Genomic DNA, 23,313 nt, shown 5'->3' with positions numbered 1-23,313 from the left:
CAGCCCTGCAGATAGATAGGTTACTGTCACCAGAACCAGCAAAACAAAACTTATAAAATGCAGATATATTAATATATAGTCTGTGCATTGAACTATGTTCGCCATGCTGTCCTATTTGGGACACCGGGTATTGACCATAGTGGCCTAGTTATCTCTATTTCTACGTTCTGCTCGGCACTAGTTGTAAGGAAAAATGTTGTCATTGTGCTGTTCTGTCTCTAGAAAGAAAGCGACTTATTGATCTGTAACACTTACTCTTTGGAGAAGTTTATATTTATCCACCACTCTGTAACCTATAGCCCTTGTCTACTCCCTCCGCCTTCTCCTAGGCCATAGTAATGATGTTCTTTAGTCTATACGACTGCATATAAGACAATAGGAGATATACACTCTATACACTAATAGCAAACAATATATAGCAGCCATACATCACTGCATCACCTAATAAAATATACAAATGTCAGGACTTTGACCGTAGATGACAATACTTTGTATTATTTTTGCCCATTTCTTGGCATTTGCCGACGTGATAAACATTCATGGCGGGATGCGGGGCAATTATTGGATAAATAAAATCATTGCTGGCGTGAAATCGGCACCCAACAATAATGCCCTTCGTTTCTGATTTGGTTTTGTATATTGTCATTATTTCATAAAGCCGCGTGTCGATACACTTATTAATATGACAGCTATAATCAATAGGCACTTCCGCAGGAGCGCACCGCTGCGTAGACAGCCCCGACACGTAGGATATTCTGTAAGCTGGAAGACATGGGACTATTGTCTTGCATTTATTTGTAGTAGCCAATTTATTTTTTTTTTGTATAAGGTGCAACCTGCCTACCAGGCCTATAATGGTGCTTTGTAACAGGAGCAGAAAAATTACTTTGTGGCCCCAAACTGATGAAACAATGCAGAGATAATCATCTTTATATGGATACAATAATCAGTCTACAAGTGCATCGGGGCGGACCGGATTTGCCAGTGGTTTTGCTATCCTATGGAATCACCACTTAACTATTTGAAGGGTTGTCTGGACTTTGATACAATGTTCAACTCAACTGAATTCCGTTGAATCAAGACCAACCTCAGCAACCCACTGGAGGACACGTGGGGGCTGGAAATAATAGGATGTGTACTTGGGCTTTGTCATGGTGGGTGTACATTCTTCCAATTTCCTAAAGCTCTCCTCCTGGGCTGCTGCAGTGCTGAAGCATGTCCTAGTTGTGGTCAGCCTTGCTGAGCCTGATGGGATTGGGAGTGCCCATGTGGTCTTGCAGGAATAAGACTTGAGATATGCCGAAAACAGGGCAAAGCAGCTTCCAAGTATGGTTTCCACAGTTAGCTGCTTTTTTAAGCGGATTAGGTTTCCCCCAAGGCCGACCCCCCAAACGGAGACCCAAACGTAGACGTGAACCGGACCTAAGACAATATTTGGTGTCTGTTACGGGGTTTACTGTCAAATAGAAAAAAATCCCTCAATTTTACGTTAATGGAATACACCATTATACCCTAAAGACATGACGATGTGGAGGACACGGCAATCATATCAGTGAGAGCCCAGGCCCACCCTGCAGGGACCATCTGTGGGCCGTGACTGAGCGCCCAGTTATAGAATATTAGTAGTAATTGATTCTATTGCATGTTCCTCGTACACAGCTCCGGACTCTTTCATGAGCCAGACAACATGGAGAGAAGATTTAGCCCTATGTGGTGCATCCATTACAGTAGGACAATTTCATATTCCTGTCTTCTTCCACTTGACAGTGAATCGTGTCTTACACATGGCTACATGGCTGTATTATAAATGTATGTCCTTTTTTTTAGGTTTTTTTACGAACCATTTTCCATGTCCATAACAAATCGGACATGATCTTTGTCTGTTGTGACAAATACAAAAATAGAATGTGAATATATCCACAGACCTTCCAGTGATGGCCGTGCTCCATTCAGTTGAATTAGTCTATGCTGCAGTTCCTGGCGCATCCACTGGGTGCAGAGTCACCGCACAGAGGAAAAACAGGGGAGGGACCTAATGCTCCTTCGTTCCTCCTCCTCCTCCTTCCTCCTTCAAAAACATAGATTAATCCGCTTCCTGTGAAATTGGATTGAATGTGTCCCTGAGCCCGATTGGGGTTAAGGAGTTGAAATTTTGTAAATCCTTCAGAATTTTATATATTTCTATAAATAAACCAAATTTTCAAGTAGGTAACGAGAACCAAATAAAAAAATTAGACAAAAATATTAGACTAGGCCATTACCACATACAAAACAACTTCAACTCTCTCTTCAGGTCCTTTCACTACATTTCTATTGGAGTAAGGTCATTATTTTGACCTTGGACAGTGACCTTCCCATAATACCATGCAGGCGGCCCTCTCTCTAGCATAGCACATTATGAGGGACTACAGGTGATGACTTAGTGGGTAAGTCATAGCCAATATAGAACAGCCCAACCAGGACGGGCTACGGCTTTGTGGGGATACAGATAGAGAAGACAGAGACTAAGAGAGAGTAAAACACAGATTACATATAGACTGCAGGTCATATTTCTCAGATTATACATAAATACACAAATATATGCCAAGGGAAGGAAGAGGAGTGAGCAGAGAGAGATATATACCAGCAAACACATAGGTTTAGTATAAAGCTACATCTGAATAGGAACTTTCTATCACAACCAAAGCACTTAAGTCACATCACTATGTCAGTACTTCTCTATATATGTCCTGCATAATTTGTGTATTAATGTCAATGAGTTTCATAGTAAGAAGAGGATAGATAATTAGGATAAGCAAAACCTTTTGTAACGAACTGGATTCAACCCGAATATTCCAAATTGTTCTTGTTTTTTTAACAAGACTGAGCAAATTGTGATTAGTTTCTGATAAACTAAAATCAGCACCACAACATACATTGTGGTAAATGAGGTCATGAGGCTCGGTGTGCCCATGTCACCTCTCAGGCCTAATCACATGGTCACCCCGTGTGGTTGTTATCCACTAACACCACCAAGTTGGCCTGATGAAGATACCGGACTAGGCGTCGTAACGCGTTGCCATTAACCTAATAAAGAATTATTAACCAACAGCTGCGCATTTGTTTTCCCGGAATTTTTTTGTCCTATTATGTCCCCGATCGTATGATGTCACAGGAGAGCATCAGATGTCACTGAGGAGGCCCAAAAGAGTTAACGGAAGTTGAGTGTAAATGCTTTTTACACCTCCCATGGGCCTCCACCTTTTATACTCTTTTGGGTCTAGTTAGACCCCAGTGTATAATAATTTCACTTCTAATTCTATCCAAACAAGTTTGGACCGAAAAACAAACCAGAGGATCTCTTCGTCCAAACACGGGACAAAACAGATCTTCAGAGGATCGTCCATCTCAACTGACAACCGATTTAGCTTGAATCAGACCTGGAGCCAAATTTAGGAAATTCGCTTCTCTCTAGAGAGATACACTGTTGCAGCCAACAATAGCTTGATGGATTTTTTATCACATGACAAGTAGGGTTGAGCCGATCTTGAGATTTCAGGATCAATTTTAAAATCCGATTTCCAATCATTTTCCAGTCAATCATGATCGTGAAATTTGCTCGATCACCGATCGGGATCCGATCTTTCCCGATCGCTAAACCCTAATCAATGCTTCTCTATGGGAAAAGTCATTTTTAGAGTTGAGCCAATCTTGAGATTTCAAAATCCGATTTCCGATCATTTTGCAGCCGATCCCGATCGTGAAATTTGCTCGATCGCCGATCGGGATCTGATCTTTCCCGATCGCTCAACCCTAGTCAATGCTTCTCTATGGGAAAAGTCACTTTTAGAGTTGAGTTGATTTTGAGAATTCAAAATCCGATTTCCGATCATTTTCCAGCCGATCCCGATCGTGAAATTTGCTCGATCGCCGATCGGGATCTGATCTTTTCTGATCCCGATCACTCAACCCTAAGGACCAGTCAAACTTTGCTAATCTGTATCCAGTATAAGCATCAGAAATAGACGTCTTCCAGTATGATCTGAGCATTCTGCCATTTTACAGTCTCCAACATGCCAAATATTTCTTATAAATGTTCCCTTTCAGCGGTAATTGTGCTTCAATAGCGACGGGAGTTGTATGTTGGCGCCCGGTCCAACTCTTTTGAGGCGTCGATACAAAAGCAGTGTCTGTCTTTTCTTGAGGGAGGCCAGATCTTATATCATGTATGGAGCCGTTTTATGTGATCCGGTGCTCTCTGCACAAATGATTAATTAGCAGCCAACAATAGACTGCAAAGTTTTGGCACAAAAAATAAAGAAGAAAAAATCCATGTTGCTATCGGCCCTCCATATCTACATAGCGCTAATTGAATGAATCTATTAATTACTTTTTATACAGTTATTAAAGATAATAAGCGCGCTGAATAGAAAGCGTCTAATCTCTTTTTTCTTCTGTCTGCCCAGAAATATACTGTACGTAGAAAAGAAACGCGTCGTACATTCCAGATCATCAAGTACAATTATGTTAAGTTCAAGATATTTTACATTGTGCAGTTCCTTTTTGTGTGTGTGTTGGATTTGTTGTTTTGTGAAGATTACATGTGAGATTCCTTAGAGAAGTTGTCAGAGATTAGAATAAAGGAGGTTATTTTCCTCTGGAAATAGCGCCACTCTTGTCTGGAGACTGGGGCTGGTATTGCAGCGTTCATGTGAAAGAAATTGAGGCACAATCTAAAAGACAAACCATGGTGGTAAGAAGAAGAAAACCTCACACCTATGGTTCTAATCCGATAAGGCGTCTGTAATAGAGATGAGCGAACAGTGTTCTATCGAACTCATGTTCGATCGGATATTAGGCTGTTCGGCATGTTCGAATCGAATCGAACACCGCGTGGTAAAGTGCGCCATTACTCGATTCCCCTCCCACCTTCCCTGGCGCCTTTTTTGCTCCAATAACAGCGCAGGGTAGGTGGGACAGGAACTACGACACCGGTGACGTTGAAAAAAGTAGGCAAAACCCATTGGCTGCCGAAAACATGTGACCTCTAATTTAAAAGAACAGCGACGCCCAGCTTCGCGTCATTCTGAGCTTGCAATTCACCGAGGACGGAGGTTTCCGTCCAGCTAGCTAGGGCTTAGATTCTGGGTAGGCAGGGACAGGCTAGGATAGGAAGGAGAAGACAACCAACAGCTCTTGTAAGAGCTAAATTCCAGGGAGAAGCTTGTCAGTGTAACGTGGCACTGACGGGCTCAATCGCCGCAACCCAGCTTTCCCAGGATCCTGAATGGAATACACTGTCAGTGTATTCCCGTATACCCGATATATACCCCGATACCCGTTCCAACGGTGTGCCCCCCCACCTTCACCCCAGAAATACCCTGCAAGTCCCCTAGCAATAGAATTGGGGCTATATACACCCACAATTTTTACTACTGGTATACAGTGCCATTGTCTGACTGGGAATTCAAAGAATATATTGGGAATACAAATACCCTCATTTCTTGCTACTGCCATATAGTGCCAGTTTCTGACTGGTAATTCAAAGAATATATTGGGGTTACGTGCACCCACAATTTTTACTACTGGTATACAGTGCCATTGTCTGACTGGGAATTCAAAGAATATATTGGGGTTATAAATACCCTCATTTCTTGCTACTGCCATATAGTGCCATTGTCTGACTGGGAATTCAAAGAATATATTGGGAATACAAATACCCTCATTTCTTGCTACTGCCATATAGTGCCAGTGTCTGACTGGGAATTCAAAGAATATATTGGGGTTACGTGCACCCACAATTTTTACTACTGGTATACAGTGCCATTGTCTGACTGGGAATTCAAAGAGTATATTGGGAATACAAATACCCTCATTTCTTGCTACTGCCATATAGTGCCAGTTTCTGACTGGTAATTCAAAGAATATATTGGGGTTACGTGCACCCACAATTTTTACTACTGGTATACAGTGCCATTGTCTGACTGGGAATTCAAAGAATATATTGGGGTTACGTGCACCCACAATTTTTACTACTGGTATACAGTGCCATTGTCTGACTGGGAATTCAAAGAATATATTGGGGTTATAAATACCCTCATTTCTTGCTACTGCCATATAGTGCCAGTTTCTGACTGGTAATTCAAAGAATATATTGGGGTTACGTGCACCCACAATTTTTACTACTGGTATACAGTGCCATTGTCTGACTGGGAATTCAAAGAATATATTGGGGTTATAAATACCCTCATTTCTTGCTACTGCCATATAGTGCCAGTTTCTGACTGGTAATTCAAAGAATATATTGGGGTTACGTGCACCCACAATTTTTACTACTGGTATACAGTGCCATTGTCTGACTGGGAATTCAAAGAATATATTGGGGTTATAAATACCCTCATTTCTTACTACTGCCATATAGTGCCAGTTTCTGACTGGTAATTCAAAGAATATATTGGGGTTACGTGCACCCACAATTTTTACTACTGGTATACAGTGCCATTGTCTGACTGGGAATTCAAAGAGTATATTGGGAATACAAATACCCTCATTTCTTGCTACTGCCATATAGTGCCAGTGTCTGACTGGTAATTCAAAGAATATATTGGGGTTACGTGCACCCACAATTTTTACTACTGGTATACAGTGCCATTGTCTGACTGGGAATTCAAAGAGTATATTGGGAATACAAATACCCTCATTTCTTGCTACTGCCATATAGTGCCAGTGTCTGACTGGTAATTCAAAGAATATATTGGGGTTACGTGCACCCACAATTTTTACTACTGGTATACAGTGCCATTGTCTGACTGGGAATTCAAAGAGTATATTGGGAATACAAATACCCTCATTTCTTGCTACTGCCATATAGTGCCAGTGTCTGACTGGTAATTCAAAGAATATATTGGGGTTACGTGCACCCACAATTTTTACTACTGGTATACAGTGCCATTGTCTGACTGGGAATTCAAAGAGTATATTGGGAATACAAATACCCTCATTTCTTGCTACTGCCATATAGTGCCAGTTTCTGACTGGGAATTCAAAGAATATATTGGTGTTACGTGCACCCACAATTTTTACTACTGGTATACAGTGCCATTGTCTGACTGGGAATTCAAAGAATATATTGGGGTTACGTGCACCCACAATTTTTACTACTGGTATACAGTGCCATTGTCTGACTGGGAATTCAAAGAGTATATTGGGAATACGTGCACCCACAATTTTTACTACTGGTATACAGTGCCATTGTCTGACTGGGAATTCAAAGAGTATATTAGGAATACAAATACCCTCATTTCTTGCTACTGCCATATAGTGCCAGTGTCTGACTGGTAATTCAAAGAATATATTGGGGTTACGTGCACCCACAATTTTTACTACTGGTATACAGTGCCATTGTCTGACTGGGAATTCAAAGAGTATATTGGGAATACAAATACCCTCATTTCTTGCTACTGCCATATAGTGCCAGTTTCTGACTGGGAATTCAAAGAATATATTGGGGTTACGTGCACCCACAATTTTTACTACTGGTATACAGTGCCATTGTCTGACTGGGAATTCAAAGAATATATTGGGGTTACGTGCACCCACAATTTTTACTACTGGTATACAGTGCCATTGTCTGACTGGGAATTCAAAGAGTATATTGGGAATACAAATACCCTCATTTCTTGCTACTGCCATATAGTGCCAGTGTCTGACTGGTAATTCAAAGAATATATTGGGGTTACGTGCACCCACAATTTTTACTACTGGTATACAGTGCCATTGTCTGACTGGGAATTCAAAGAATATATTGGGGTTATAAATACCCTCATTTCTTGCTACTGCCATATAGTGCCAGTTTCTGACTGGTAATTCAAAGAATATATTGGGGTTACGTGCACCCACAATTTTTACTACTGGTATACAGTGCCAATTTCTAACTAGGAATTCAAAATGCGCAAGGCTCCCAGAAAGGGACGTGGACGAGGCCGTGGGCGAGGTCGGGGGAATGGTTCTGGGGAGCAAGGTAGCAGTGAAGCCACAGGGCGTCCCGTGCCTACTCCTGTGGGGCAGCAAGCATTGCGCCACTCCACAGTGCCAGGGTTGCTTGCCACATTAACTAAACTGCAGGGTACAAACCTTAGTAGGCCCGAGAACCAGGAACAGGTCTTGCAATGGCTGTCAGAGAACGCTTACAGCACATTGTCCAGCAGCCAGTCAGACTCTGCCTCCTCTCCTCCTATTACCCAACAGTCTTGTCTTCCTTCCTCCCAAAATTCCGAAGCTTTACAGAACAATAACCCAAACTGTCCCTGCTCCCCAGAGCTGTTCTCCGCTCCTTTCATTGTCCCTCAACCTGCCTCTCCACGTCACGATTCCACGAACCTAACAGAGGAGCATCTGTGTCCAGATGCTCAAACACTAGAGTCTCCTCCATCTCCGTTCGATTTGGTGGTGGATGACCAGCAACCCACCCTCATCGACGATGATTTGACGCAGTTGCCGTCAGGGCATCCAGTTGACCGACGCATTGTGCGGGAGGAGGAGATGAGACAGGAGTTGGAAGAGGAAGTGGTGGATGATGAGGACACTGACCCGACCTGGACAGGGGGGATGTCAAGCGGGGAAAGTAGTGTGGATGTTGAGGCAGGTGCAGCACCAAAAAGGGTAGCTAGAGGCAGAGGCAGAGGTCAGCAGCTTAGGCGAAGCCAGGCCACACCCGGAATCTCCCAAGATGTTCCAGTTCGTACCCAGCCCCGAAAAACTCCCACCTCGAGGGCACGTTTCTCGAAGGTGTGGAGTTTTTTCAAGGAATGCGCCGAGGACAGATATAGTGTTGTCTGCACAATTTGCCTCTCGAAATTGATTAGGGGCTCTGAGAAGAGCAACCTGTCCACCACTTCAATGCGCCGTCATTTGGAATCCAAGCACTGGAATCAGTGGCAGGCAGCAACGGCAGGACAAAGGCCGCCTGCCGTTCACGCCACTGCCACTGCCTCTGCCACTGCCTCTGCCACTGCCACTGCTGACTGTGCTGGCGATGCACTCCAGAGGACGAGCCAGGACACCACTTCATCTGCCTCCGCCACTTTGTTGACTTCTACCTCATCCTCCCCTGGTCCTGTCTTATCTCCTTCTCCTGCACCATCAAAGGCACCATCAGGCGTTTCTTTACAACAACCCACCATCTCTCAGACATTGGAGCGGCGGCAGAAATACACTGCTAACCACCCACACGCGCAAGCCTTGAACGCCAACATCGCTAAACTGCTGGCCCAGGAGATGTTGGCGTTCCGGCTTGTTGAAACTCCCGCCTTCCTGGACCTGATGGCAACTGCGGCACCTCGCTATGCCGTCCCTAGCTGTCACTACTTCTCCCGGTGTGCCGTCCCCGCCTTGCACCAGCACGTGTCACTCAACATCAGGCGGGCCCTTAGTTCCGCGCTTTGCACAAAGGTCCACTTGACCACCGACGCGTGGACAAGTGCATGCGGACAGGGACGCTACATTTCACTGACGGCACACTGGGTGAATGTAGTTGAGGCTGGGACTGCTTCCCAAACTGGCCCGGTGTACCTCGTCTCCCCGCCTAACATTCCTGGCAGGGACACGAGAAGAACACCCCCCTCCTCCTCCTCCTCTACCGCCTCCTCCTCCGCCACCGCCTCCTCCTCCGCCACCGCCTCCTCCTCCGCTGTTAGATTGACCCCAGCTACGAGTTGGAAACGTTGCAGCACTGGCGTTGGTAGACGTCAGCAGGCTGTGCTGAAGCTGATCAGCTTGGGGGACAGACAGCACACTGCCTCCGAGGTGAGGGATGCCCTCCTCGATGAGACGGCAATATGGTTTGAGCCGCTGCACCTGGGCCCAGGCATGGTCGTTTGTGATAACGGCCGGAACCTGGTAGCAGCTCTGGAGCTTGCCGGACTCCAACATGTTCCATGCCTGGCCCACGTCTTCAACCTAGTGGTGCAACGTTTCCTAAAGAGCTACCCCAATGTTCCAGAGCTACTGGTGAAAGTGCGGCGCATGTGCGCCCACTTTCGCAAGTCGACAGTAGCCGCTGCTAGCTTAAAATCTCTCCAGCAACGCCTGCATGTGCCACAACACCGGCTTTTGTGCGACGTCCCCACACGCTGGAACTCAACGTTTCAGATGTTGAATAGAGTGGTTGAGCAGCAGAGACCTTTGATGGAATACCAGCTACAAAACCCTAGGGTGCCACAAAGTCAGCTGCCTCAGTTTCACATCCATGAGTGGCCATGGATGAGAGACCTTTGTGACATCCTACGGGTCTTTGAGGAGTCCACAAGGAGGGTGAGCTCTGAGGATGCGATGGTGAGCCTTACAATCCCGCTCTTGTGTGTTCTGAGAGAATCCCTGATTGACATCAGGGATAACTCAGATCACACAGAGGAGTTAGGGATAGCATCCGATCCGTCACAGCTGGAGAGTAGGTCCACACATCTGTCCGCTTCACTGCGTTTAATGGAGGAGGAGGAGGAGGAGGAGGAGGAAGAAGAGTTGTCCGATGATGTGATGGTGATACAGGAGGCTTCCGGGCAACTTCGAATCGTCCCATTGTTGCAGCGCGGATGGGTAGACATGGAGGATGAGGAGGAAATGGAGATTGAACTTTCCGGTGGGGCCAGAGGAGTCATGCCAACTAACACTGTGGCAGACATGGCTGAGTTCATGTTGGGGTGCTTTACAACCGACAAGCGTATTGTCAAAATCATGGAGGACAACCAGTACTGGATCTTTGCTATCCTTGACCCCCGGTATAAAAACAACATCTCGTCTTTTATTCCGGTAGAGGGGAGGGCCAATCGCATCAATGCTTGCCACAGGCAATTGGTGCAGAATATGATGGAGATGTTTCCAGCATGTGACGTTGGCGGCAGGGAGGGCAGTTCCTCCAGTAGGCAACCAAGTTCTCACCGGCCCACACAAACGAGGGGCACACTGTCTAAGGTCTGGGACACCTTGATGGCACCCCCTCGCCAAAGTGCCGCCACGGAGGGTCCTAGTGTCACCAGGCGTGAGAAGTATAGGCGCATGTTGCGGGAATACCTTTCCGACCACAGCCCTGTCCTCTCCGACCCCTCTGCGCCCTACACGTATTGGGTGTCGAAGTTGGACCTGTGGCTTGAACTTGCCCTATATGCCTTGGAGGTGCTGTCCTGTCCTGCCGCCAGCGTCCTATCTGAGAGGGTGTTCAGTGCAGCCGGTGGCATCATCACTGACAAGCGCACCCGTCTGTCAGCTGAGAGTGCCGACCGGCTCACTTTGATAAAAATGAACCACCACTGGGTAGAGCCGTCATTTTTGTGCCCACCTGTGTAAAGCACCCCAACATGAAACTCCATGTCTGTACTCAACCTCTCCAATTCCTCCGCATCCTCATACTCATCCACCATAAGCGTTGCACAATTCTGCTAATACTAGGCTCCCTCCACCCTGATTTCCCCCAACTCTGCTGGTTAGAGGCTCCCTCCACCCTGATTTCCACCAACTCTGCTGGTTAGAGGCTCCCTCCACCATGAATTTGCCCAAACTGGGCTGTTTAGAGGCTCCCTCCACCATGAATTGGTCCAAACTGGGTTTTTTAGAGGCTCCCTCCACCATGAATTGGTCCAAACTGGGCTGGTTAGAGGCTCCCTCCACCATTAATTGGTCCAAACTGGGGTGGTTAGAGGCTCCCTCCACCATTAATTGGTCCAAACTGGGCTGGTTAGAGGCTCCCTCCACCATTAATTGGTCCAAACTGGGCTGGTTAGAGGCTCCCTCCACCATTAATTGGTCCAAACTGGGCTGTTTAGAGGCTCCCTCCACCATTAATTGGTCCAAACTGGGCTGTTTAGAGGCTCCCTCCACCATGAATTGGTCCAAACTGGGTTTTTTAGAGGCTCCCTCCACCATGAATTTGCCCAAACTGGGCTGGTTAGAGGCTCCCTCCACCATGAATTGGTCCAAGCTGGGTTTTTTAGAGGCTCCCTCCACCATGAATTTGCCCAAACTGGGCTGGTTAGAGGCTCCCTCCACCATGAATTGGTCCAAGCTGGGTTTTTTAGAGGCTCCCTCCACCATGAATTTGCTCAAACTGGGCTGGTTAGAGGCTCCCTCCACCATGAATTGGTCCAAACTGGGCTGGTTAGAGGCTCCCTCCACCATGAATTTGCCCAAACTGGGCTGTTTAGAGGCTCCCTCCACCATTAATTGGTCCAAACTGGGCTGGTTAGAGGCTTCCTCCACCATGAATTTGCCCAAACTGGGCTGTTTAGAGGCTCCCTCCACCATGAATTGGTCCAAACTGGGTTTTTTAGAGGCTCCCTCCACCATGAATTTGCCCAAACTGGGCTGTTTAGAGGCTCCCTCCACCATGAATTGGTCCAAACTGGGCTGGTTAGAGGCTCCCTCCACCATGAATTGGTCCAAACTGGGCTGGTTAGAGGCTCCCTCCACCATTAATTGGTCCAAACTGGGCTGGTTAGAGGCTCCCTCCACCATGAATTGGTCCAAACTGGGTTTTTTAGAGGCTCCCTCCACCATGAATTTGCCCAAACTGGGCTGGTTAGAGGCTCCCTCCACCATGAATTGGTCCAAACTGGGCTGGTTAGAGGCTCCCTCCACCATGAATTTGCCCAAACTGGGCTGTTTAGAGGCTCCCTCCACGATTAATTGGTCCAAACTGGGCTGGTTAGAGGCTCCCTCCACCATGAATTTGCCCAAACTGGGCTGTTTAGAGGCTCCCTCCACCATGAATTGGTCCAAACTGGGTTTTTTAGAGGCTCCCTCCACCATTAATTGGTCCAAACTGGGCTGGTTAGAGGCTCCCTCCACCATGAATTGGTCCAAACTGGGCTGGTTAGAGGCTCCCTCCACCATGAATTTGCCCAAACTGGGCTGTTTAGAGGCTCCCTCCACCATTAATTGGTCCAAACTGGGCTGGTTAGAGGCTCCCTCCACCATGAATTTGCCCAAACTGGGCTGTTTAGAGGCTCCCTCCACCATGAATTGGTCCAAACTGGGTTTTTTAGAGGCTCCCTCCACCATGAATTGGTCCAAACTGGGCTGGTTAGAGGCTCCCTCCACCATGAATTTCCCAAAACTTGGCTGTTTAGAGGCTCCCTCCACCATGAATTGGTCCAAACTGGGCTGGTTAGAGGCTCCCTCCACCATGAATTTCCCAAAACTTGGCTGTTTAGAGGCTCCCTCCACCATGAATTGGTCCAAACTGGGCTGGTTAGAGGCTCCCTCCACCATTAATTGGTCCAAACTGGGCTGGTTAGAGGCTCCCTCCACCATGAATTGGTCCAAACTGGGGTTTTTAGAGGCTCCCTCCACCATGAATTTGCCCAAACTGGGGTGTTTAGAGGCTCCCTCCACCATGAATTTGCCCAAACTCTGCTGGTTAGAGGCTCAATCCACCCTGATTTTCAAAACAAATGTTGGTGCCAACCTCAACTTACTACAAGGGCCAAATTCACTGCTGGTGACAAGCTCTCCTCACTGCAAGTGCCAAATACACATGTTTCAAGGTGTTTTCCTACTGTCAGAGAGGTGGTATTGAGTGTGTAAAGTGTGTAGTTGTTAGGCTGTGATGTTGGGGTAATAGAGGGTCTTTGGTGTGTTAGATGCCCCCAGACATGCTTCCCCTGCTGTCCCAGTGTCATTCCAGAGGTGTTGGCATCATTTCCTGGGGTGTCATAGTGGACTTGGTGACCCTCCAGACACGGATTTGGGTTTCCCCCTTAACGAGTATCTGTTCCCCATAGACTATAATGGGGTTCGAAACCCGTTCGAACACACGAACATTGAGCGGCTGTTCGAATCGAATTTCGAACCTCGAACATTTTAGTGTTCGCTCATCTCTAGTCTGTAAGACCTTGTACTGTAGCTTCAGCTTTGAGCTGGACATTTGTAGATACATATAAGAAATCTTTAGTAACTTGGTAAATACATTGGAGGAGAGTTATCTTGCCTTTTAAGCCAGACTCCACTCAAAGCCATTGCTATGGTTCATTGGCTGGCTTTCAGGATGGGTTTCGGACTCCTGGAATACCACTGACCCTCCTGAACTGGATTGGGCTTCCAAAATCCCCTTTACTATAATAAGTTTCCAGCTCCTCCTCCCCCAGAAAATGTCAAGCCACACTATGCATAGGAAACATTTTGCAAAGTGTGAAAGGCACTGCTCACAATACAATCAGTAGAACCAACAGAATTCTGCCTGTAGAGGAATCATTGCACCACTTCTTAATTCCTCCACAAGATAACTTATCTGTGGCAAATAAAGTGACAGTAGCATTTTACAATAATACAGTATTACAGTGCAGCCTAGGAACCTATCTATAAAACATAGTGTATAACACTGTCAGGGCTCCTAGGAACCTATCTATAATACATAGTGTATAACACTGTCAGGGCTCCTAGGAACCTATCTATAATACATAGTGTATAACACTGTCAGGGCTCCTAGGTACCTATCTATAATACATAGTGTATGACACTGTCAGGACTCTTAGGAACCTATCTATAATACATAGTGTATAACACTGTGAGGGCTCTTAGGAACTTATCTATAATACATAGTGTATGACACTGTCAGGGCTCCTAGGAACCTATCTATAATACATAGCGTATAACACTGTCAGGGCTCCTAGGAACCTATCTATAATACATAGTGTATAACACTGTCAGGGCTCCTAGGTACCTATCTATAATACATAGTGTATGACACTGTCAGGACTCTTAGGAACCTATCTATAATACATAGCGTATAACACTGTCAGGGCTCCTAGGAACCTATCTATAATACATAGCGTATAACACTGTCAGGGCTCCTAGGAACCTATCTATAATACATAGCGTATAACACTGTCAGGGCTCCTAGGAACCTATCTATAATACATAGTGTATAACACTGTCAGGGCTCCTAGGAACCTATCTATAATACATAGTGTATAACACTGTCAGGGCTCCTAGGAACCTATCTATAATACATAGCGTATAACACTGTCAGGGCTCCTAGGAACCTATCTATAATACATAGCGTATAACACTGTCAGGGCTCCTAGGAACCTATCTATAATACATAGTGTATGACACTGTCAGGGCTCCTAGGAACCTATCTATAATACATAGTGTATGACACTGTCAGGGCTCCTAGGAACCTATCTATAAATCATGGTGTATAACACTGTCAGGGCTCCTAGGAACCTATCTATAAATCATGGTGTATGACACTGTCAGGGCTCCTAGGAACCTATCTATAATACATAGTGTATGACACTGTCAGGGCTCCTAGGAACCTATCTATAATACATAGTGTATGACACTGTCAGGGCTCCTAGGAACCTATCTATAATACATAGTGTATGACACTGTCAGGGCTCCTAGGAACCTATCTATAATACATAGTGTATGACACTGTCAGGGCTCCTAGGAACCTATCTATAATACATAGTGTATAATACTGTCAGGGCTCCTAGGAACCTATCTATAATACATAGTGTATAACACTGTCAGGGCTCTTGGGAACCTATCTATAATACATAGTGTATGACACTGTCAGGGCTCCTAGGAACCTATCTATAAATCATGGTGTATGACACTGTCAGGGCTCCTAGGAACCTATCTATAATACATAGTGTATAACACTGTCAGGGCTCCTAGGAACCTATCTATAATACATAGTGTATAACACTGTCAGGGCTCCTAGGAACCTATCTATAAATCATGGTGTATGACACTGTCAGGGCTCCTAGGAACCTATCTATAATACATAGTGTATGACACTGTCAGGGCTCCTAGGAACCTATCTATAAATCATGGTGTATGACACTGTCAGGGCTCCTAGGAACCTATCTATAATACATAGTGTATAACACTGTCAGGGCTCCTGGGAACCTATCTATAATACATAGTGTATGACACTGTCAGGGCTCCTAGGAACCTATCTATAAATCATGGTGTATGACACTGTCAGGGCTCCTAGGAACCTATCTATAATACATAGTGTATAACACTGTCAGGTCTCCTAGGAACCTATCTATAATACATAGGATCCTAGGAGCCCTGACAGTGTTCTACACTATTAATAAAACATACCATAAAACACTGTCAGGGCTCTTAGGTAACTCCAATTTCTTGGTCTCTAAGACTAACACAGTTGATGTTATGTCAGAGTGAAAGTGACATTATTTGGCTGCAGAGATCACGGATATGGAGTATAATAGGTGGAAGCTGATGCTGAGGATGCCCATGTGACCGCTGGGGTAAGGGAAGGTTTTAAGAACGTTTCTTATCTTTTTTTCACCTCTCCTGGGCCTCCACCTATTATTATTTGGTGTCTGAAGAGTATCCATGTGACTAAACCTTGTAGTATTGGGGTCACTAAATCACTATGGACAGTTAAAGGGATTGTCCAGTATTTAAAAAATATGAAAAGTGAAATCGAAAAACTTGTATTCCGTTAATTCCACCACTGCTCCCATGTGAGCCGCAGCTCTGAATCTGTGGAGGAATTACCAGATAAAAATTTTTTTTGTATTTTACAGCATTCTTTGCATTTTTTTTTTTTTAAATTTTGGACAGCCCCTCTGTTATAAGTAGCCATGTCAGGCTAGAGAGAACCTGAGTGTACTGTTGGGGAAAATCCAAAATGATACCTGTCCCCACGAGCACTTCACTAATTTTATCTTGCTGATCTCCAGCCACATTTACACCTCCATATATACAGTCCTATGAAAAAGTTTGGGCACCCCTATTAATCTTAATCATTTTTAGTTCTAAATATTTTGGTATTTGCAACAGCCATTTCAGTTTGATATATCTAATAACTGATGGACACAGTAATATTTCAGGATTGAAATGAGGTTTATTGTACTAACAGAAAATGCGCAATATGCATTAAACCAAAATTTGACCGGTGCAAAAGTATGGGCACCTCAACAGAAAAGTGACATTAATATTTAGTAGATCCTTCTTTTGCAAAGATAACAGCCTCTAGTCGCTTCCTGTAGCTTTTAATCAGTTCCTGGATCCTGGATAAAGGTATTTTGGACAAACAATTCAAGTTCAGTTAAGTTAGATGGTCGCCGAGCATGGACAGCCCGCTTCAAATCATCCCACAGATGTTCAATGATATTCAGGTCTGGGGACTGGGATGGCCATTCCAGAACATTGTAATTGTTCCTCTGCATGAATGCCTGAGGATTTGGAGCGGTGTTTTGGATCATTGTCTTGCTGAAATATCCATCCCCGGCGTAACTTCAACTTCCTCACTGATTCTTGAACATTATTCTCAAGAATCTGCTGATACTGAGTGGAATCCATGCGACCCTCAACTTTAATAAGATTCCCGATGCCGGCATTGGCCACACAGCCCCAAAGCATGATGGAACCTCCACCAAATCTTACAGTGGGTAGCAAGTGGTTTTCTTGGAATGCTGTTTCTTTTTGGACGCCATGCATAACGCCTTTTTTTATAACCAAACAACTCAATTTTTGTTTCCAAAATGAAGCTGCCTTGTCCAAATGTGCTTTTTCATACCTCAGGCAACTCTATTTGTGGCGTACGTGCAGAAACAGCTTCTTTCTCATCACTCTCCCATACAGCTTCTATTTGTGCAAAGTGCGCTGTATAGTTGACCGATGCACAGTGACACCATCTGCAGCAAGATGATGCTGCAGCTCTTTGGAGGTGGTCTGTGGATTGTCCTTGACTGTTCTCACCATTCTTCTTCTCTGCCTTTCTGATATTTTTCTTGGCCTGCCACTTCTGGGCTTAACAAGAACTGTCCCTGTGGTCTTCCATTTCCTTACTATGTTCCCACAGTGGAAACTGACAGATTAAATCTCTGAGACAACTTTTTGTATCCTTCCCCTGAACAACTATGTTGAACAATCTTTGTTTTCAGATCATTTGAGAGTTGTTTTGAGTAGCCCATGATGCCACTCTTCAGAGGAGATTCAAATAGTAGAACAACTTGCAATTGGCCACCTTAAATACCTTTTCTCATGATTGGATACATCTGGCTATGAAGTTCAAAGCTCACTGAGGTTACAAAACCAATTTTGTGCTTCAGTAAGTCAGTAAAAAGTAGTTAGGAGTATTCAAATCAATAAAATGATAAGGGTGCCCATACTTTTGCACCGGTCAAATTTTGGTTTAATGCATATTGCACATTTTCTGTTAGTACAATAAACCTCATTTCACTCCTGAAATATTACTGTGTCCATCAGTTATTAGATATATCAAACTGAAATGGCTGTTGCAAACACCAAAATATTTAGAACTAAAAATGATTAAGATTAATAGGGGTGCCCAAACTTTTTCATAGGACTGTATAAATGATATCAGAAGCCCGTTCCTAATATCTGTTTTATAATCTCTAGATTTTACATTTTTTTACTCCTTTGGCGCTCGCACAGACCTAGTTTCACGTTCGAGACTCCATGGTGTGAATGTACAATGTTGCGCACAATGTTATGTTATGTACAACGATGTGCAAAAGTTTTAGACAGCCATGGTAGAAACGCTGCACGGTAAGAACGCTTTCAGAAATAGATGTGTTCACCTTTTTTTTTTTTTGTCAGTGAGCAAAATGAAGGGAATGAAGAAAAGAGAAATGTAAATCCAATCAATATTCGGGGTGACCTTTGCCCTTTGCCTTCCGTTCAGTTCTTCTCGGGACTTGCAGACAGTTTTTGGCAGCACTGGGCAGGGAGGTTGTTCCTGTCGCCATCTTGAAGAACTAATAATAATACATTTTATTTCTATAGCGCCAGCATATTCCGCAGCGCTGTACAATTTGTAGGGTTCAAATACAGACAGAAAGATACATTACAAAGAAAATCATTTCACACAATGGGACTGAGAGCCCTGCTCACAAGAGCTTACAATCTATGAGGTAGAGGGGGTGACACAAGAGGTAGCAGGGGAGGCCCAGATCTGTGGATGTTGCTTGCTCCAATCCGTCTGTGTCTTCATGTCATCCGAGACAGACTGGAGTATATCTGTGGAGTCTGTATCATCATGCGGTGGGTAAAGGTCACACCAAATATTGATGGGATTTAGATTTATTTTTGTTTATTTACTTATATTGGTGAATAGATTATTAACCCTTCTGGTTCTGAAAGCGTTCTTTCGCCGTGTCAATTTTTTCCATAACTGCCTTAATCTTTTCATATATATATATATATATATATATATATATATATATATATATATGTATGTGTGTGTGTGTGAGTTTTATATATATATTTATTTTCATATATATTTGTAATGTATCTTTCTGTCTGTATTTGAACCCTACAAATTGTACAGAGCTGCGGAATATGTTGGCGCTATAGAAATAAAATGTATTATTATTATTATATTTATATATTTGTATCTATTTTTGCAACTGACCAATTGTCCAAATTGACTCCGAGTCTCGCGTTATTTTGTTTTTATTTTTTTGCCGCTTCTCGTCTTTTTTTTCCCTTTCTTGCTTTTCCTTCCCGTAAGTAACCTTATAAAATATCGTCGCCGAGCGCGCACACGCAGCGGAGTGAAGTTTATTGTGCGTTCTACACTTAAACCTACAACTCATTTTATTCATTTCTTACAAGTGGCGGAATAAAGCACAAGTTGCCCCGGCTTCTTGTCGTTCCCCATCCTGAGCTGCAATTTCTTTTCTTTTCAATGCACCAGTGTGTTTTGTCCAACATTGTTGTGTAAATTGTTAGCTGCAGGTCCCTTGTTCCTAGGAAAGCTTTTGTTACGTTTTACATTCACGCTGATAAGTACAACTCAATATTTCTGCCTGTTTGGCTGGATTGCGTTTTTCTGCCTGTACATATCCTTCATGCCTCATCTTCCCGAGGATGATTTTTTTTTTTTTTTTTTTGCTCCCAAAATAAGAAGAGGCGTTTTCCTTGAGGCTGCATGTTATCCTCTTATCCCTACTGTTTTGGAATAGAGCGTAACCAGCTGGAGAACTGTAAGAAGTCTGATAATGCAGCTATTTTCTGCTGTCTCGTCTTAATCTTGTTACACAAATGGTTGTGAAGAGATTCATGAATTTTAATTTTGCCCTCTGCATTAGCGCGTCATGTCACTCATACGCAGCTGCATTCTACGGGGAGATGTTTTTTTTTTTTCTTCCCCTCCTCCTACAACAGGGGAAAAAAAATTAGTTACAATCTTGGCAGTAAAGCAAGTTACCAAAAAAAAAAAAAAAAATCCCCAGATTTAGGCAGCCACCCATGAAGCTGATTAACAGTCAGTGATCAGGAGGAACAGCTTTGCCTCTTAAACTTTTCACCTTTCATTGTTAGCTGTGAAATTTTATTTCCGTTAAAAAAAAAAAAAAAAAAGCCTGTAATCAAAACTATGCGACGCTACACTATATGCCAGAACGTATCGCACCACGCCGTCACCGCCTCCGGGAAAGGTACGTTACTGCTTTTATGCCATTCTCTGTTTTCTCTTTCCATTGCTGATATCTGATGTTCAGGAATTAAAAAAAAAAAAAGTGCATTTGTTAAAAAAAAAAAAATTTTGGAAAAAAAAAAAAAATTGTAACTCTGTCTATGATTGTAAAATGTGTTGGAGCTGCGATATCCCGGCGTAGAGATGGACGACTTTTCCTTATGTAAATACCCATCCCAAGTGCCCGATATTCCTAATCTCTGCAGAGTGTTGTTGATAATTGTGAATTGTCTTTAAGGTAAACAGTATGAAACCCACCGATCCCCCCCCCCCCCAATCCGGCAGCTGCTGTTCACCCGGTGGGTCTGAGCTTGCTACATCCAATTACACTGTAACCCATAAAGCTACTAATAGCAACTATATTATTGCCTCCTTAGCTGCTTTCTTCGACCTTATTCTGCGTATCAAATTGGAAAATCGCTTTCTTTTCACCGGGCTTTGTTTTATTTTACGTTTCAGCGATCTGAAACAATAAAAGTGTTTTAATTAAAGAAATGTGTTTTCTGTACAGCAGGCAATTTAGTTGACATCTTACACAAAAGATATTTTCTCCCAATGCTAAACACCTACACAAGACGGCTCAAGGCTCCTGGTTTTTTTTTTTTTTCTTATAAAAATTAAATCCCTATAATATGTAACGTAATAATTTATATTTTATTGTATCGGTCAATATCATTGGAGGTCATTTAATGCCTAAGTCAAGGTGAATGGAACGAGGTGTCTTTATTTGTTTGTAAATATTATTATTATTTGCATCATTTGTTTCTCTAGATAGAACGATAAAATCCTTGACCTGTCAGGTGACCTTGCCTTGTGAGTAGATACAGTAACAGCTAAAGATATTAGAATGTAATGAGATCACCTGTAGTCTCTGTATTATGCTCGCAGTCTGTCATGTGACTTCTCTCTCTCTCCACTCATTGCTATAATATAACACATTTCTATATTTAATCTCTCGCCGATGTACATGCCGCTTTACGTATTTCACTCACATGGAGATAAATGTGGAATAAAGTCCAGCTGGGATTGCTTAATACATAGATTGGTTAATGTTCTATATGTTTATGTAGCAATAATGTATCAATGTTCTACTCAAACTATTGACTCCTTTATATTGCGTGTAATATTTTTAGTGGTATTTTATCATTTATTTGTAATTAATAAGTATTATTTGTATCATTATGTATTATTATTATTATCATTATTATTTTTAATATTATTTGTATTATTTATATTTTTATTTTTAATAATATTATTTGTATTATTGCTTTTATTATTATTATTATTATTATTTTTATTATTATTTGTATTATTATTTATATTATTATTATTATTATTATATATATATATATATATATATAATTTATATTATTATTATTTATATTATTATATATATTATTATTATGTATATTATTATTTATTTTATTATGTATATTATTATTATGTATATTATTATGTATATTATTATTATGTATATTATGTATATTATTGTGTATATTATTATTATTATTATTATGTATATTATTATTTATATTATTATTATGTATATTATTACTATATTATATATAAAACATACACTTCCAATTCCTCTGGCTTGTCAGATAGGGATCCACCCTGCTGATACTTTATCCTATACTATATATAACACATTACACATCGCTCAATAGGCCGTTAAGAAAAAAAAAAATCGACGCAAGTTTTTTAATATGATATTCCGGCTCTTTGCAGCACTGGGCACCGATTGCATTGTGAAGATATTTCTATATAATACTCTCTTATCCCTTTTTTTTGACTGTTTGTTTCAGATTAAGGAAGAAGATAGCGAAGCTTATGACCCAGACATCCATTATCCAATTCTACTCATCCTCCAGTCAAGATAGTGAAGTTCATCTTTGGAAATAGAACATCTCACAAGTCACTTTTTTCCCTTGCACAATGATGTATAGTCCATGTTCTTTTTATTTTTTTGCATAACACATATAATAAAACCTATCACCGGGTGCACGAGTCGGGGTCATTCTGGATACAATTAGACATTGTTTACTATTATTGTTTGTTACATTTTTTGTTCTTTTTTTTTCCTCTCCTCTTGCCTGTCCCCCCCCCCCCCCCCCCCTCGTCTAGTAGACTATAAGAAATCACCGGATCAGACAAAAGCCTCATGAACTGACCATTTGTCCTGTGGACACAAAGGCTCACCCGGCCCTCGGCTCCTCCTCCTCAATTATCTGCGATTAGTCTCAGTATGTTGAGTCAAGAAGGGGGAGTAGACCGAGTGCTTATTATCTGTTTAGGTAGAAGAAGAGCACATTTAGGGCCTCTCTTAGGATGAAAAGTGAGCTCTAATCAGATCCCCAAAGAAAATGGGTGTTCTTTTCGAGATCTTACCAAAACACACCTTGTTTTATTTATGGAAATGTTGCATTCTACAGTACAGATAAATGCTATAATCAAATCAAGGCAAAGCTCTCATGAATATTTACCGCCGTGTGTGATTACAATGTAATGTTGTTTGGTGCTCGGGTGACTATTTTCCAGGCGACAATGGCCTATTGTGCAAATTCAAATCACAGATCTGACGTGGGCTAAAAAAAAAAAAAAAGCCAAAAAAAACTAACAGTATATTATTTTCAGGCAAATTATTTTTTTTAGGATTTTTTTTCTAGTTAAGAAACTGTATAAAAAAAAAATTCTAAAAAGAATTAATTGCCCTTTCCTATTTTTTTTTAATGATTTTAGGCTAATCCATAGAATTGGGGATCGGGTAACACCCCTGAAACCAATTAAAATCTAGAGAAATTTTATAATAAAAAAAGAAAAGGAATTTTGTACTGTAGTAGAATTTGGAGTGATTGGAG

At 42.7% G+C, this 23,313-nt stretch overlaps 1 protein-coding gene across 1 annotated transcript in view; it reads left to right on the top strand.

Annotated features, from left to right (window-relative positions):
• The window catches only part of CAMKMT (calmodulin-lysine N-methyltransferase), a 308,776-nt gene extending 286,320 nt beyond the window's left edge, over window positions 1–22,456 (top strand). Inside the window, exon 11 of the mRNA XM_075267047.1 lies at window positions 22,261–22,456. Coding sequence (XP_075123148.1) covers window positions 22,261–22,335 — 75 coding nt within the window. The 3' untranslated portion in view covers window positions 22,336–22,456. The remainder of the gene's footprint in view (window positions 1–22,260) is intronic.
• Window positions 22,457–23,313: the final 857 nt, after the last annotated feature.

This window comes from Leptodactylus fuscus, chromosome 3, assembly GCF_031893055.1.
Source record: "Leptodactylus fuscus isolate aLepFus1 chromosome 3, aLepFus1.hap2, whole genome shotgun sequence".
Taxonomy (NCBI): Eukaryota; Metazoa; Chordata; class Amphibia; order Anura; family Leptodactylidae; genus Leptodactylus; species Leptodactylus fuscus.
The sequence above is the reverse complement of the archived record's forward strand: the minus strand, read 5'-3'. Positions and strand labels throughout refer to the sequence as shown.